At 44.0% G+C, this 16,730-nt stretch overlaps 1 protein-coding gene across 2 annotated transcripts in view; it reads left to right on the top strand.

The window, feature by feature from the left end:
• Positions 1-408: 408 nt before the first annotated feature.
• The window catches only part of ASPSCR1 (ASPSCR1 tether for SLC2A4, UBX domain containing), a 48,821-nt gene continuing 32,499 nt past the window's right edge, over positions 409-16,730 (top strand). The window contains exons 1-7 of one of the 2 annotated variants that reach the window (XM_040582296.1): positions 409-524; positions 610-665; positions 1,462-1,573; positions 6,220-6,320; positions 13,948-14,005; positions 14,820-14,893; positions 15,769-16,207. In XM_040582296.1, the coding sequence (XP_040438230.1) occupies positions 1,535-1,573; positions 6,220-6,320; positions 13,948-14,005; positions 14,820-14,893; positions 15,769-16,207 (711 nt within the window). In that variant the 5' untranslated portion in view covers positions 409-524; positions 610-665; positions 1,462-1,534. Of the gene's footprint in view, positions 525-609; positions 666-1,461; positions 1,574-6,219; positions 6,321-13,947; positions 14,006-14,819; positions 14,894-15,768; positions 16,208-16,730 lie in introns of those variants that run through there. The other variant, XR_005826073.1, reaches the window with a different exon arrangement.

The raw sequence follows: 16,730 nt of genomic DNA on the forward strand, positions 1-16,730 counted from the left end.
GCCGGGGCCGCCGGCCGCTCTCCCCACGGGGCTGGGAGCGGCCCCGGCCCCGCCCCGCCCAGCTCCCGCAGCCGGGGACGCGGCGGCCGCCCTCAGCCGCACGCTGCCTCGCCCGCCCGGCGCCCCGCTCCCGCAAGCGCCGGTGCTGCTACACGGCCCGTTCGCGCCCGCCGAAACGCGCAGGCCGGGCTGCCGCGGGCATGCAGGTCCCGCCGCAGCCCCGGCAGGCCAGGACTGGCCGGCGCCGCTCCACCTCCGCAGCCGCCCGCCGCGCCGCTCCGGTGCGCCCTGTGGCGGGGGGTGGGTGGGGGCGGGGCGGGGCGCGGCCTGCGGGCGGGGTCGGCCCGGGGCCTAGCTCCGCCCCGGCCGCGCGGGGGCCGGCGCGGCGGCGGCGGGCGGGAAGATGGCGGAGGCGGCGGCGGCGGCGGCGGCGGCGGGTGGGGGGGGGTGCCGTGGTGTCGGTGCTGGCTCCCAGCGGGCGCTGGGTCACGGTGCGGGTGGGGCCCGGCACGGTGCTGCTCCAGGTGGGTCCGGGGCGGGGGCGGCCGCGGCCGGCGGCGCGGCAGCAGGGCCGCGGGCCGGCCCATAACGCCTCTGTTCTTTCCGCAGATCCTCGAGGAGGTCTGCAGGAAGCAGGGCGGCAGCCCCGGCGAGTACGGCCTGAAGTGAGTCTCACCGCGGGGCCTTCTCTGCCCCACCGGCCCCGGGCCCGCCCGCAGGCCGCGCCGCCGGTGGCAGAGGACCCGCCAGGCCCGGCCGCGACGTCTCCCCGGGGCCGTGCGCGCCTGCTGCCCGCGGCCTGCCCGCGGTCCCGGCGCGCCGCCCAGGGCAGCTCCGCCGTTCAGCCGTGGCCGGGCCGCCCGCCGCGCGGGGAGGTTCCTGGCGGCCCTGCCGGGGGCGAGGGCCCGCGGCCGCGCTCGGCGCAGGTGGCTCCCCGCAAAGGTGTTCTGTGCAAACGAGGTTCCCAGTGCCCCGTGACCCGGCCCGCTCGCCTTGGGACAGGCGCCGCGGCCCCGAGCGGCTCCCGCGGCCGGTGCCCGTCCCCACACGCGCTCCTGCGGGGCTGCGCTTCGGGCCGGGGGCTGCCACGGCGTTGTGGTCAAGATGGTGTTTGAGTGGCAGTAAAGAAAAATACCTTCTGATTTAGTGGTGAACACCAGGTCTGGGTATGCGTTCGGTCGCTGTTTACCTCCTAAGGCCCGAGGGGGAACGTATATTTTAGTATCTACCTGTGACCTCTACGAACTGCAGGTTTTTTTGATATGTGGCACAATTTTTATCAGTGACTGTTTTCTACGTTACCAGTTGTGCGTTGTTGAATCAGAGCCCTGTGGCCTCTAGTCAGCCTGTGGGGAATTCTTTTGTTCAATACCTGGACTTTGTGTTGTTGCCAGTCCCTGAAGTATCTGGGAATGGCATGGGATGGTTCCCGGTGTCCTCATGGGCTCCGTTCTTCTTCAGGTTTCAGAGGAGTGTGTTGGATCTCTCTTTACAGTGGAGATTTGCCAGACTGCCCAACAATGCCAAGCTGGAGATGGTGCCAGTCTGTAACAGAGTGGGAACTGGAAACACGGTATGTTCATTTCGCAGTGTGACCTGATTTGTTCAGGTATTGGTTGTGCTGAATACAATCTTGTCAGATCTAATGAGCAAGAGCATGGTTAGGCTTGGCCAATGTTTGAGCAGAAAACCACCCAAAGATTGGTTGAGGTGTTCATGGTACATGGTAACGTGGTAGCTCGAAGTCTTTGCCTACAGCCTGTGCCATGGTGGAGTTCCAGCTGCATGCTGGAGAACGGGCAGATCTTTCTGAAAAAGTAGTAGTCATGAGCATATAAGAAGTTAGATATCACTGATGACTGCTCAGCCGTTGAGCTACTAACTCAGTTCCCTTTCATAATTTTGATTTCAGTTGCTGTTTTCTGCCTCTGGATTTTGACTAAAACTCAAATTCTTAAGAGGATTCTCTTTTGCTTTTTTCCCAGCATTGCTGCTCACAGCAAAGCTGTTTGCCCAGCTTCAGAATTTTCTGTGACATGTGCTGTGTTCAGCAGTTGCTGCATGTCCCTATGTAGTATAATTTCTAAAGGGCTTACAGATGCAGTGTTCTGTAGAAATTATTGTCACATTTAGGAGATTTAAAAATCTTTTATGCATGTAATTATAAGAGCTGGAAGCATAATTTAAAAAATGGTGCATAGCTGTTAATGAGCGTGAATATTTAATGTGGTAAAAATGAGGTGTGATCTTATTTAAGTAGCCTGGTAATGAAACTTTGTCTATACATTGAAAAGTAAACTTTGTAGCGTGAGAAGGTTTTGGAATCTCTGCTCTAGTTCACTGTGGATGTGCAACATAGTTTTGGGGGTCACTGATGTCCATCTCTTTCCCTGTAAAACCTCCATGTGCTTTGCTTTGGCACTAATGATTTTTTTCTGACTTTGTGGTAGAAGGAAGTTTGTGCTCCAAATGGTGTATTTAGTTAAAAAAATACCACAAGCTGGTAGCACCTGCTTAAAATGTTCAGTTAAAAGAAGTTGTAATGGCATGGAGTTTGTCTTCCAAAGGGAAGCGTTTCTATTAGAATGGTATCTGACATTTGCATCCAGTTTGGGAGGTATTGTACTGAAGGAAACCAGTGATGATGATTTGTTTTTTTCGCCACAAAGGTAATATGTGGCATACCAGAAAGGGTGAGAAGGACCTTGCACTGTAGGGGAGGGGTTATAACATGGAATCGCTACTTTAGATCACAAAAGAAACTTTCATTAGTTTTTTTAAGTTGTTACCATTTTAGTTGTATTTCAACAGAAGAATCTACAGAAGTGAGGCTTCCCTTGGAGTGCTCATTGCTATTTTACAGAGTTGAGAAGATAAAGCAAATATGCTTGTGAAAAGTGCAGGCTAAATGGAGTTGCTGTCCCATAAACTGAGAGCAGAGATTTCACTTGGAAGAATTTTATAGGCAGTATAAGAAAATACTTTGTACACAACAACTGACCAAAAGAATTCCCTGCCACAGCGAACTAGTGTCAAATACTGTAGGAGGTTTAAAGTAGCTGGGTAACTGTGACTAGAACTGATGCTAGCATTAAGCTCTAATATAGTAGCAGTTGCAGATTTAAATCATACAGGCTGGCTGCAGTAATGTTGGGATGAATTTGGTTCTGTGCCTTTTGTAATTGTCTCTTTTATTGAGATAACATGCGTGGAAGTAGGTGTGCTTTCCTGGGGTGTGTTGGCAGCAGCTACCCCTAGAGACAGAACATGGGTTTCAATAAATCACAAGTTTGTTCAGTGAATCTGATGCTTCAAAAATAGAATGCTTTTGGGTTTGCTTTCACATGTAAAAGTCATTGATTCCTGTAAGACAGGTCTTCAGTGAAATATTTAATAAATTCCCCTTGTGATGTCAGGTGATCTAGGGGTACCATCAATACAGTTCTAGTGTTAAAGTTGTTAGCCTATGGTTTATATGTTTGTAAACTTAGAAGATAATTGGCACTGGTGTCTCTATTATTTTATATAGAGCCTGGGAGTTTTACAAAGACTTTTCTAATTGACTGAATAGGACTTTCGTGACATGCTTAGCTTTGAACTGTTGCCCAAAAACTGATGCAACTGGTAGTCTGAATTTCTGGGCTGGATTCTTATTGAATGGTGATGTCAGCTGTCATCACTCCGCTGTAGCTGAGAATAATCTAAGGCTTGTCTCCAGTGTAGGAGAAACCAGGAGGCTGTGTTAGCGGTGTGATGAAACGGCTTGGTTCTGTTGGCTGGTTGTTGATGATGCCACTGTTTCCTCTGTGTAGAAAATTTCTTGTCTCCAGCAGATCACAATTTGCAGTCCTGCAAGGACTCGTCGGAGTGGAGACAGATGACAAACACTTCCTCCAAGGAAATCACAGTTCATTGTAGTGTCTTTTTTTCCCCATCTCTCTCTCTCTCTCTTTCTCTCTCTCTCTCCCTGCTACCATGCTCACATGTGCATCAAGGGTACACTGAGATTGTTGGGAGGAATGCATAAAAATCCAGAGTGAAAGCAAGTTTCATGTTGATGTCCTAGCTTTATGTCCTTCTCAGACTTTTTGATTAAGGCCAATTTCTGTGCGCTTCAGAAAACCACGGTTGACTAGAGATACTAGATGCTATCTAATGGAGATTTTTTTTTTTTCAGCTTTTCTTTGTATGGGTAAGCTAATTGGGAAAACTTAAGAGTTAGACACTGAAAAAGAAGGTTGCATATTCTCTAAAAGGTAAAGATAACACCTGAAGTGGTCTGCCATTCTCGATCTCTTGGGCAGCTACTAGATTTTTCCCTTGGGACCATCAGGATTTTGAAGTTCTTCAGGACCATCTTCAGCATATGTTCATTTTAGAAATGCCTTGGATTTAAAATTTTTTTTTTGGGGGGGGAGGGAGGGGGGGAGCAGTTCTCTGAAGAACATGTAGGATCTACATGAGCACCTGCTAATGAATGTGAACATTTGTATTCCAAGTTGGAAAAGGACTATTAGAATAGTCAGCTAGCTGTCCTTTGCCCTTTTCTGCAGGTGTTTAAGAACTTGATAACAGAACATCTGGAATTATTTTTGAGATTTTTGATTGATTCTCTCTTAAATTGTATGTCAGAATTTGGTGGCTAGGAAGGATTAGAGAGTTGCAAGTTACACATGTAGTCTCTTTGGACTGATGACAGTTGGTTAGGTCTTTAGTAACTCACAGATAGATTTGGATTGTGTTTGTTGTTTCTCTGTGTTGATGTGCAAGTATGCTGTTTGTTCTGCCCCAGGGAAGTTCTGTAAATTGATGCTTACGTAGACAGAGCTCTGTGTTGGTGTTTTAGTTTATGCAGCTGCATCAATCCTGTCTGGGTTATTTGAATTCATTTTATATAGCTGCAAAGACCCTTACTGTAAAGTTTCAGCTAGTGTGAAACGGAACATCTCGATTGCTTGTGATAACATGTTACTTGGGACATTAGCACTGGCTTTTTTCTGAGTATGTTTCAGTTCAGGATATGGCAGGGAAGCAGGGCTCAAGAAAGCTGGTTAATATTCAAGGATCACCTCCTGCACACTCAGGAGCGGTCCATTCCTGTGAAGGGGAAGTTGGGCAGAAATGCCAGAATGCCTGCATGGATGAACAAGGAGCTCCTGGCCAAACTCGGACACAAAAAGGAAGCATACAGAGGGTAAAAGCAAGGATGGTAACCTGGGAGGATTAGAGAAACCTTGTTCAAACATCCAAGGATGAAGTGAGGAAAGCTTAAGCCCAACTGGAATTGAATCTGGCCAGGGACATCAAAGACAACAAGAAGGTCTAGGCAGCAAAAGGAAGACTAGGGAAAATGTGAACTTGTTGCTCAACAAGGCAGGGGACTTGGTTACACAGGACATGGAAAAGGCTGAATGCCACCTTTACCTCAGTCTTTACTAGCAAAACTGGCTTTTGGGAATCCCAGGTCCCAGAGAGAAAGGCTAAAGCAAGGAAGATGTACCCTTGGTGGAAGAGGATCATGTCAGGGAGTATGTGAGCAAACTGGACATATGTAAGTCCATGGGCCCTCATGGATGCACCCATGAGTGATGAGGGAGCTGGCAGATGTCACTGCAAGGCTACTCTTGATAGTTGTTGATCAATCATGGCAAATGGGAGAAATGCCTGAAGACAGGAGGAAAGCAAATGTCACTCCTGTCTTCAAGGAGGATGACACTGGGAACTGCAGGTGGGTCAGTCTCACCTCAATGCCTGGGAAGGTAATGGAACAGCTAATCCTGGGAACCGTTTCCAGGCACATGAACAACAGGAAAATTGTCAGAAGTAGCCAACATGGATTCATCAAGGGGGAGATTGTGCTTGACGAAATTGATAAGCTTCTATGATAAAATGGCTGTCCTGGTAGGTAAGCAGAGAGCAGTGGATATTGTCTACCTGGACTTCAGTAAGGCCTTTGACACAGTCTCTACAAAGATCCTCATATATAATACTCACAATCACAGCAGAATAGAACTATTCTAAATATTTACTTCTAAAATAATAATTTGAATACCCCTCTGCATTTTTGACTAATGTAATAATTTGCAGCAAGTGTTTAGAAGGAAGTAATGTTTTTTTGGATAGCAAGTTCTAGAGACCATTGAAAGATTAAAAGAAGTTGTGAAGAAAAAAAGAGTTTTCATGTAATTCTCAGACTAAATCAGTGTATTTTTCCTATAGGTTCGGATTGCCTTACAATTAGATGATGGTTCCCGTTTACAGGACACCTTTCTCTGTCAAAAGACCTTGTGGGAACTTCTTGACCATTTTGCGAAGATCAGGTGAGCAATGCAGTGAAAAAATACTTGTTTGGGTGGATCTCTACATGACAGTAATAAGTTGTTGTTACTAATTTAATTGTAATTTAATTGTATTGTAATTAATTAATTGGTGATCCAATTAAATCCTGCAGATTTGTAGAATTTGCATTTATTTGACACTGTCTTTTCCTTTACAACACAGATGTTTGCCTTTTTCTTGCTCTTTCAGATACTGTAGTTTTCATTGTTATTTTTTAATCCCGGGGTAGCACTCCTGGTTCAGGGCATAAATTGATAACAAACTTTTAAGGCTAGGAAGAAACTATAGTTGGATATATTACTGCACCTGTCTTTTACACAGACTTGTTTGAAGTCAAGTTACGGCCAGAGTTGAGATGGTAGCCTAGATTATCTTGATCACCAGTATTTCTGTGCTGTGGTTCCATGTGGTGGAGAGGGTTCGTTCTTAAGCAAGTTGCTGTTGGTTGGGAGGCTTGCTGTTGTGCAAGTTCTTCAAGGAAATCTAGCCTGCTGAGAGCTCCAGTGTGGAATCTTGAAAAGACTGATTAGATCCTGTTTAAGTGGAGGAATTTCTGGTCCTACATTCATTGAATATATATGGGTTAGAAATCTTATTATTTTAATCTACGTTCAGTGCTTACTTTTGTGTTTAGTTTTGACTTAAAAATACTATATTGTTTTGAAATGTCAAACTAATAAACTTTTCTCCAAAGACAGTGCTTTTTTGTCATAGCTTAAAAGATGAAGCCTTAAAGCTGTGACAGCCGTTCAGTTCTGAACAAATTTCTAAATTTCATTTTTTCTATTGTCGTTGTCTTTACCTTTCTCTTGATAATTTTTTTTCAGATCCTATATTTCTAGCTTGTTCTTTCTTTTACATTCCTCACCTTCTGCTAGTTCCTGTGTCACATTTGAATCTCTTGCTCATCTGTACAGATGCTGTGCAAGGTATTGTGCAAATAGGAACTGTTGTTAATTTCTCAAACCAATTAAATACTCATCTAAGGAGACAGTAGCTTTCTGTGTCAAAACTTTTGAAGTCTCCAAGGCTGTGGTACTAGAAAAGCTGTGAAATGAGTAGTCAGTAGTAAGGGTGATGGTGCAGTAGCATTCAGACAAGCTTAACCTTTTAGGGTACAGTTATAGAATGCAAAATGATGGACTGTACTGGTTATGGGTCTGTGTTAGTACTAGACTAATGTGTACCAGTATAAATTATTTTAACTGAAGTTTAAAGTTGCTTGTTCCTCTCTGCAACTGAAATAGCTTAAGCAGCATGGTTCTGGGGTTGAGTTGGCTGTTATCTCATTAAGTCAGGGTTGCACAGTTGAACTGTGTGACTGGAGTTGCTCTGGAGCTGTTTCCAGGGTGAAGGAACTAAGTCTTCCAGCCTCCCAATGATGTGCTGTTAGTTTTCTGCTGGCTTCGCTCCCTGACTGGCCCATAGCAAGATCAAAGGAGTGACTAATGTTGGCCCCAGGGAGCAAATCTGGATTGGGGGCATCTTCCATGTTACAGTAGGGGATTGAAGAGTTCATGCTCACTTCCTGCCCTCCTGTCTAACTCCCCTCCTACTTTCTATGCAGCTTTGTGGGGAATTGGCTTAAGTAGTTGATTCAACTGAAAAATAGTATTTTCTCTAGGTTATCTTTCAGGTAGATAGGTTTCCTAGCCCAGTTAAGGGTTGTCTCTCATAGGCAGTTACGACAAGAAGTGTAGCATGTCTAGAAACAAGGATCCAAAAAAGGAAGCCGTGGATGGGTAGGAATGGCGTATGTCAGTTTTTCTACTCAACATGTTGTGTCATCAAACCATAGCTTGAGGAAATGCTTGAGGTAGTGTAGTAACTCTAAAGCTATAGGAATGAGTCTTACTTATCATCTTCATCTTCAGTGGTCCAGGGACAAGGTCTACACTGTGGCATTTACCCTGAAGTCCAAAGGGACAGTCTTCATGTAAAATGTTAGAGAGAAAATAATTATTGTTCTTTTGATAGAGGAAAGAGGTAGGCAGGAAAATTCAGGTATAATTTTCCTAGGTGTTTTAGGGCCCCTCTCATACCTTACTATATTCTTAGTGCCCTCTGGGAGGAGAAGAGTGCCTGTTGCAGTTTGGGAATGGCTAGACTGGTGGGGGTGGCAATTATGGATAGTGACACGTAGACTTTGTGTGGCTTTCTCACACATTAGATAGTTAGTTCTTCGGTTTAAATTTTGAGCTTTTTATATATTTCTCATTTGGAGTGGTTTTATTTGTTACAGGTCACAGTAATACTAATAGTTAATGTACATGCTGCTCTTTTTAAGCTTCTGACTGCTACAGTGTGCTAAGCATTGTTAACTCAGTTCATAAGGCACAGCTGTTCTGCCCTCTGGAAGCTGAGCTCAGATGTTTAGATGGACTTTGCAAACTTTTGATGAAGTTCAACAAGCAGCAAAGAGGCTGTGTGACTTACAAAACAAGCTGGACCTATAGCCGTCCATATAGATTTCATGGGCTATGCTGCTTTTTGGTGTGTATTGACTCAGTTGACTAACTAGTTGGCTAGTTGTTGACTTTTGCTGAATCCTTCCTTTGACTTTCCAACTGGAGATGTTTTCCTGGAATGCTCAGCTGCTCTAAGTGCGTGAGGGGAAGTATTCTAAATCCACTGGAATTTCCCCTGGGTTTCCAGCGTCCATCTTGGCTAATTGGGTCTAAAGAAGCCTGGAAGCTATTGAAAGGCTGCTCCTCCTCTCAGCGTGAGGCAGTCCTTGCACAAGATGTTTACAGGCCCTGTCAGATCACTACATGAAGGAATCTAATCTGCTTGCCGTTCCCCTTCTGAAGAACAGCACATCAAAGAAATGACAGTTTGTTTGATGTGTGTGCTTGCCTCAGTGAATGCATGTAACGGATTAACAGCAGCTGGAGGAGGAGCCTGCTGGCTTCCAAGAGTTATACAAAAATAAGTCTCTGGGGGATCTTTGCTTGGAGTCTGTTCTGCAGAGACTGGCTGAGGGCACAAGCATCGTATACCCTTTTAGCATGAGGCCTGGGAGAACTGTTACTGTTCTGTCTCCCACTCTTGCCTGTCTGGCAGCTTTGTAGACTGTTTTACATAGAAGTGATTGTAGTTTGGACACTTGAAGACAATTTTGACAATGACTGTGACTCTGCTGCTTTTGTGGTATCATTCATTAAATTCAGATATTTTCCATACATTTTTAGAAGACTCTTCAATCCAAAGAGTTGCTTGGTTTGAAGTGGAAAGCAGTTTTGAAAAGGTGAATGAAACTGGGTTGTGTAAGTCAAATTGATTTCCTCTCTTATGGGTATGTGTTCCATTGTGCTTTGGTTTCTCTCCTCCTAAATGGTGGCCATCCACCTTTCCTGATAGGCAGTCAGCTTGAGGTTCAAGCTTTTTATTCTTCTGGGCTGTTTCGTCTGCCTTTTCTATGATTCTGGGCTGTTTTCTCCATGTCTCAGCAGTCCTTTATCTTCTGTGCACTTCTGTTCAGGATTTCTGTAGGGATATAGCTGATCCTGAGTGGAAGCAAAAACCATTGACAACAAGGTAGGGATGACTAGTTCCCCTGGATTGTCTGGAAGAGTCTGAGTGCACGTAGCCTGCTGTGGTGTGCTAAGGGTAGTCTCTTAGGTGCTTTTTTTTCCGATCTTCCAGTCAAGAGACAAGAATTTTTTTTTCTGCCTTTCCTCATCAAGCATTGGCCTTTAGAGCTTACTCGGTTAATGATGCAAAAGGAGTGAGGGAGGTCAGGGCCTGGGCCTTGAATCACAAAATTATGCTCATTCTATATTAGGAACTTAATTTCTTGATTCCTGCAGAGCATTGTGCATGGCTTTCTGTCCTTGAGAGATAATAACTAATTGCAGAAACACAAATAGTGGCAAACTATTTATCTAGTGTTGTTTTGGTTGCTCATCTTGAGTTAGAAAGTTAACTGTGTTTCATAATACGAAGCTTGAATGTAATAATTTGAGTGCTCTGGGTATGCCTGTTGCTTTCAGCACAATGGGATTTGTTGTGGTGGCTGGAGAAGCGTTCTGAGAGAATGGTACCTCAGGACTACAAACCCCTTGTGATCTGTTGCAGCTGGTCTGGAAGTAGTTCTCAGTCCCTGACTTCCTCAAACCAGACCCCTGACCCTCAGGACTGGTTTTACAGGTTACTCTGGATTTGCTAACCTTATTGAGTGGAGCTTCTTGATTTCATTGGTTTCATTGTGACTCACCTTGTCCCATATCACCGTGCTGTTGTGTACTTTATTTAGAAAGGCTTAGGTTTTAACCTTTTGATCAAGATGGGAGATAGACTGTTACAATTAAACCAGACAGAAGTCTTGGTTCTGGTCTGTGCCTAACAGGTTTGCTCCCCCACATCCTCTAGCTAGAAATCTTTGATGCGTCTTGCTTTTGAGGATTACTGAAGGATTAAGCATCATAATTTTCCAGGTGGTGCTCTCAATCCTGAGTGACTTCTGGTTCTAGCTATTTCACTTACAGTTCATTGGAGCTGAGTTTTCACTCTAAAGGTAAATGTGCTTGATGAATTTTCCCAGAACTTAATGGCTCTTCCCCTTCATTTTCTACTCTGTAGGCTGGTTGACTTCTTCCCTGTTCAGTTTGTTTTGTCACTTTGTGCTGTGCTAAACAGATTCATGTAAAAATGTAATACATTGATTGTATATATATTCTTCTAGGCTGCTCTTCTGTGACTTATTTTGGACATAATAGAAAGACTGCGTAAGATAATCCTGGCAAAGCTGTTGTTGTTAGGTAACTTTGAGTGCTATGATGGTACTTAAGATTATTGGAACTGCTGCGTTGAAAGTAGTAAGAAGCATTTGGGTATGCAGACCCTTCTGCTGTGCAAGCAGATTGCTAAAGTGTCAAGGGTTATTTTCTTTCCTTCTTATCTAAAGAGAAAATGTTATCCCTGCCTTAAGGTGGCTTCTCCATAATGGTTGGGTTATTGCATGCCTATTTGTGGGCTCCAGCTGTGAAGTAGAAGACTTGCTAACCGCAGTAGTTAGTGTGGCCACAGCAGAGACATACTAGGTAACGTACATAGTCACTTCAGAATTAGGTGCTTGGTTGACTGAATGGATTTTGACTGTTACTTAAGGGATCTTTTTCTACATAAACCCTGGAGATAACTTTGTGTCTGGTAATTCTGCATCCCAAAATACTTATGTTTAAGTTACATGATGCTGAAAGCAGAATGTTTTCAGTAGTGGAACTCCATTCATTGAGCACCTTTCCAGGAAAAGTCAGAATGAACCCAGCCTGGATCACTGACATCCTTTTCTCATAGTCATTCCCTGTTCCATCCCCCAGGGATGACGCTCATAAATCAAAGCACAAGATGAAGGATGGGTTCCTGAAGGTACAAGTGATAGCTATAGGTGTAAGTGGTGCACTAGATGTAAGTAGTTTGAGTTCCTGCTTAAATTTTGTGACACTTGGAGACCAAGTTGATGAATGTTTTGCAAATACGCTTAGGAGAATGTGTGGCTGACTGCTACTGCAGAGTTACAAACAATGCAGATAAATGAAGTAGAACTATCTTTCCAAAACTTTCCAGTGAAAAATACTGGATTTTTTTTCAGTATGCCAGGGTCCTGTGGGTTTTGTTTTTTCCTGTGAAGTTCATTGCAGAGACTAGAATCTGGTGACTGAAGAGGCAGTTAAGCGCGAGTGTTCACATAACCCTGTAAGTCAGTCATCTGCAAGGCTCCTCATGAGTTCAGGAGCCAACACCAGTGTAATTGTACCTGAAATGACAAGCTGACTTCAAGGACTTGCTTCAGCCTCTGCTGTCAGAGGCCTCAGGAGATGAGCAAGCATGTATTGCTTTACTGGGCTTCAGGTGGGTTGGATTAGCTGATTTGCAGAGAGGTGGCTTCTCTTCAAGTAACAGGTGATGGGTGATTGTTTCTGGGTGAGGTGAGGCAAAGGGGAAAGCCATTACTGCCCCATCAAGACTGGACTCCAGAGAGCATGAAGATCAAGGGAGTTTACCATGAGGAAGAATTTAAGCTGTTTTGCTTTTGAAGATAAAACAGCTGTTGCAGCACAGATGGTATATTCAGCTCCTTACCAAGGGATGTCCTGGTGTGCAACTGCAGTGACAGAGAGCTCAGGACAGAACACGCTAACAAGAGCTACCGGAGTGTCACAAAGAAGGATAAATTTCATCAGTTCTCACTGTATTGATAGGCAGTATTCTGGGGCAACTTTCTCACCTTTTGTTTTATAGTTTCCCCTGCTAAATTAGTCTGAAACTTTGAATCTAAAACTTTTGAAAAAAATGCTTGAGTCTTCAGCCAGTCATCTTTCCTAACCACCGCTGTCTAAGGATAGAGTGTTCTCCTGATCACCTTTTGCCATTGGTGTGCTTGGCTGGGAGAAGCAAACTATTCTTCTCTTTAATCTCATGTTTTACCACATTCTCAGCTGATTTTGGTTTGCGTTTCACTTTGGCTGCTGAAGCGAAGACCAACATGAAACAGAGTTTCTTCTGCTGTTGAATGTAATTCACTGATCTCAGTGCTTCAGTGTAAGGTACTGGTTAATTCTTTAAGGCTTTTTGCTTTTCTACAGACATCTGAGGTTTGCTTGCTAAAAGTTAGTCCTTGTTTTTGTTTGTTTGGTTGGTTTTTATTTTTCCATTAAGAACACCCTGTGGTAGGGTTTTTCCATATGTGTTCTCTTTTGAAATGGCATGATCTTGGTTGGAAGAGAACCGAGACTTGCTGTGACAGGCAGTGATTGTCTTTTCCATGCCTGTTTTCTGTGTTTGAGCAAGTGAGTATGTAATAAAGCTTCTCTATTACTTGAATGCCACAAGAGTTGTTTATCTAGAGGAAAATGGGAAGAGTAGCATCTTACTGTTTTTTCCCCCTTCTCTGTGCTAGAGTCTTTCACTTATGTCTTCCTCTGCAGATGGACAGTCAGCAGTTTGCGTCATTGCTGATGTATGCTCTGCCTCACTGTAATGCTTAGATGTGGGTTGATCTTCACTTTGTTTGCAGCAGCCTTTCCTTTCCTTTGGCTTTTAGTCCCTGGTCTCCAGAATCTGAGAGTTTCTGCTGTTTATTTTTTCCCCTCTTTTTTAATATGTCTGATACTAAGGCAGGCAGTTTCTTTGTCCTCAGATTATTTGCTTTAGAGCAGTATTTTGTTGTGTTTGTTGCTGTCCATACATGGAAAGAAACTGACCTGTCCCCAAGGAAAGTACAGTCTGAACTGTAATAAACTAATTTAGATAAGGGATTAAAAAGACCAAGTGTTACTAAATCATGTTCCGGATCAGGTACTGAGCACATGAATAATGATGTGGTCAAATGTATCTAGTAAGATCAACTAATTTCAGAATTAACTTTAATTATTTCTCCTCTGTTTTCAAACTTTCAGGTCTGTGCTTAAGGAACAGTGAATGCATTAGAGCAAATTCTTTACCTAATGTCTTAATACCAGTTCTGTGAACTGTGTAATGATTGTTACTGGAGGAATATGGAGGACAGTGTAGCTAGCTAATTTTGCTTCTTCCTGTTGCTCTACATTGGTTTTGGAGGGGGTAGGCTGTTCTACAGATGCTGCAGTATTTTGCTCTTTATTGCAGGGAGTTTATGGAACAGCATGGTGAATTCTCTCCAGTCTGTATTTACATGCGAGATGAGGTAAGTTAGCAAAGTCGTCTTAACTGTCTCTTCTCCTCTGTCCCTAAAAAATAAGAAACTCAGCTCTGCTTTCCAACCTGGAAAGTGTTTCTTTTGAACTTTCTTGAGAAGGGAAGTAGAAAAATGTTGGTCTTTTCAAAGCATGACGTGTCTGTATGGAAAAAAGCTCTCTTGGAACATAACCCTGGGCCGTTTAGACCTCTGAGCCCATAAAATGAGCTCAATGACCTGTTTGTGTTTTTCTTTCCAACTTCTTTTAAAGCTTGAGTCAAAACAGTGGTTTCATTTTAATAAATATTTGCTTTTCTCTCTGTTTTGATCTTTCGCTATTAATGTTTTGTCTGATATTTTGTATGTGCGTATTATGGAATTTGCTCTCCCTAGCTGTCCCGTTCACTTTCCACTGACCTCTGTGGACAGATCATCTTTATTCTGGAATGGGTCATTACAAGCAGATGGGAGGTGTATGTAATAAAATCAGCCATCTTTCAGCTCTGAGATGTTGCCTGTGATTTAACTTCTGACATAAAAATAATGCTTTGCTGAGGTTGGATTTGATTTGGATGTGTGTATGGGATGGAAATACATGTACAGCATGTTCCCTTGAGATCATTCGGTAAGCGGTCAATTTGGTAAAGCAGTACAGGTGAATACAGATGGACTCAGGTCTCATTTCCAACTGTGGAGTGTGTTTTCAGCTGTTTGTGGTGTTGTGTGGTCTGTTTTTTTAACAGGCTTCTTTCTAGAAAGAGCACTTTAAATCCTCTCCAAGGAAGGCAATTGTCATAATTACTTTCCTCTGTTTTCGTTTCAGATATCGGGAAGAGATGCCCTAGAGAAGACAACACTGAAGTCACTTGGCCTGACTGGAGGCAGTGCCATCATCAGGTTGGGAGGAGCAAAGTTGGAACTCGTTTATTTTTCCTTTCCACTCTGGTGGTGAATTTGTTTTGTTTCAAATACCAACAACAAAAAAAAAAGGCATGAAAAAAGTTCAAAAACACAAACATCGTGGCACTCAGTAATTATTGCATTTGCCTGTTTATCTGAAACTGCTGCCCAGATGTGCTTCCCACAGCTGCAGATGCTGGCACTGACTGGTCATGTGTACATTAAAGGGGCTTCTTTGTTTCCCCCTCCTTTTGTCTTTTCTCTTGCCCCCCCCCCTTTTCTATTGCCCCCTTGCTCCTTTTCTTTTTCTTCTTGGCCCCCCCCTCCTCTTTTCTTTTTCCCCCATCTTTTCTTCTCCTCTTTCTTCTTTCTCCCCCTGTGAGTGAAACAGACAATTAAAAATCTGAGAGGATGATCATCTACCACTTCAATCTTTCTTGCTTTGGATTTCGGATGTTGAACTCCCAATCCCTGCAGTGCCTCCTGCTGACTGTTTGGGTGGGTGAGGTGGGGGACAATGACAGCCTTTCTGTGATCTTCTAGCCAGTTCTTTGCAGTATATACAGAAGGCAGGAGTGATTAGGGGCTGTGCTTTACAACTGACTGCTGTTTTTTCCTGCAAGGCAGTTTTCTTCCTGTGGAGCGGGTAGTTCCTGTTCAGTATTTTTTTGCACAAGCCCCTGACCCCCCACCCCTAGCTTCAGAGCAACTGGAGCTTGTTCTTCGGGAGTGTCTGGAAGAAGCAGATAATTAAATTAGGGATATATTTGAGTCTAGCTGTCGTCTTGTGTCATGGTCACGTTGAGAATGGGGAGGGCAGTACTGTTAGGATGAATGATTTTATTTTTATTCCTTTTGGTGTCGTCTTTAAGAGTTGTCATGAAGAAATGCAGTTCATCTGGTCAGGAGGAAGCTGTGGGTGCCATGGTGCAGTGTAATGAGCTGCCAGCAAGGCCAGGCTCTACTGAAGGAGCAGTGGATGTGCCCGTACCTCAAGCAAACACATTCCCAAAGGACTTGGACCACAGGGATGTGGCCATGTCTTTAAACAGCTGCATAGACAAGCAAGACACGATTAGAGAATCTGATGCCAGCTTGGAGGAGCTGCGGCCTTCCTCAGAGCCTGAGTCTACCCCATTTGTCCCTTTTTCTGGAGATGGACAGCATCTGGGGGACTCTTCCGTAGCTGCACCATCTTTTGGGTTAGATATGCCATCTTCAAAGCTGCCAACAATTTTTTCCAGCCCTGGAGGCCCTTCTAAGCCAAAGAAGTCTAAGAACAGCCAAGAACTGCAAAAGGAGCAAGTACAGGTAAGGGAAAAATTGTTTGCAATGAAGACTTTTTTTTTTTTTTTTATCATGCCTTGACTGATGCTGAGCTCCTACAAGGAGAAAGATATTTCCATATTTAAGACTTTTTTTTTTTTTCCCCCATAATATAGGGTTGGGTGCCTTGGTGACATACAGTACTGCCAAGAGTTCAGTTATGAAGTACTGTGTTTTGAACAGTTTACTATAGGAAATATGAAGGACGGGAATCAGAATTTGCTGTCCAGAGGCGAGCAAAGCTTTGAATCTTGGTATCCTTGATGAATGGTGCTAGTGGAGGCAACACAACTGCATTGAAAGCACAGTCCAGAAGAGCCTCAACCTCTGTGCCTCAAATTCCATGCAACTTTCATTATTAACAGATGCCCGTTTTGTCACCTAAGCCCTGGGTACTTGTCCTTCTCCTAAAAATTGCTGTCTGCTGTGTAGTTTTGCTAAAGATGAGCAGAGTTTGGTCAGACGTGTTTTATAATACTCTGAAGGTGTTTACTGCTTCTTGTGACTG

Source organism: Falco naumanni, chromosome 1 (genome assembly GCF_017639655.2).
Source record: "Falco naumanni isolate bFalNau1 chromosome 1, bFalNau1.pat, whole genome shotgun sequence".
NCBI lineage: Eukaryota > Metazoa > Chordata > Aves > Falconiformes > Falconidae > Falco > Falco naumanni.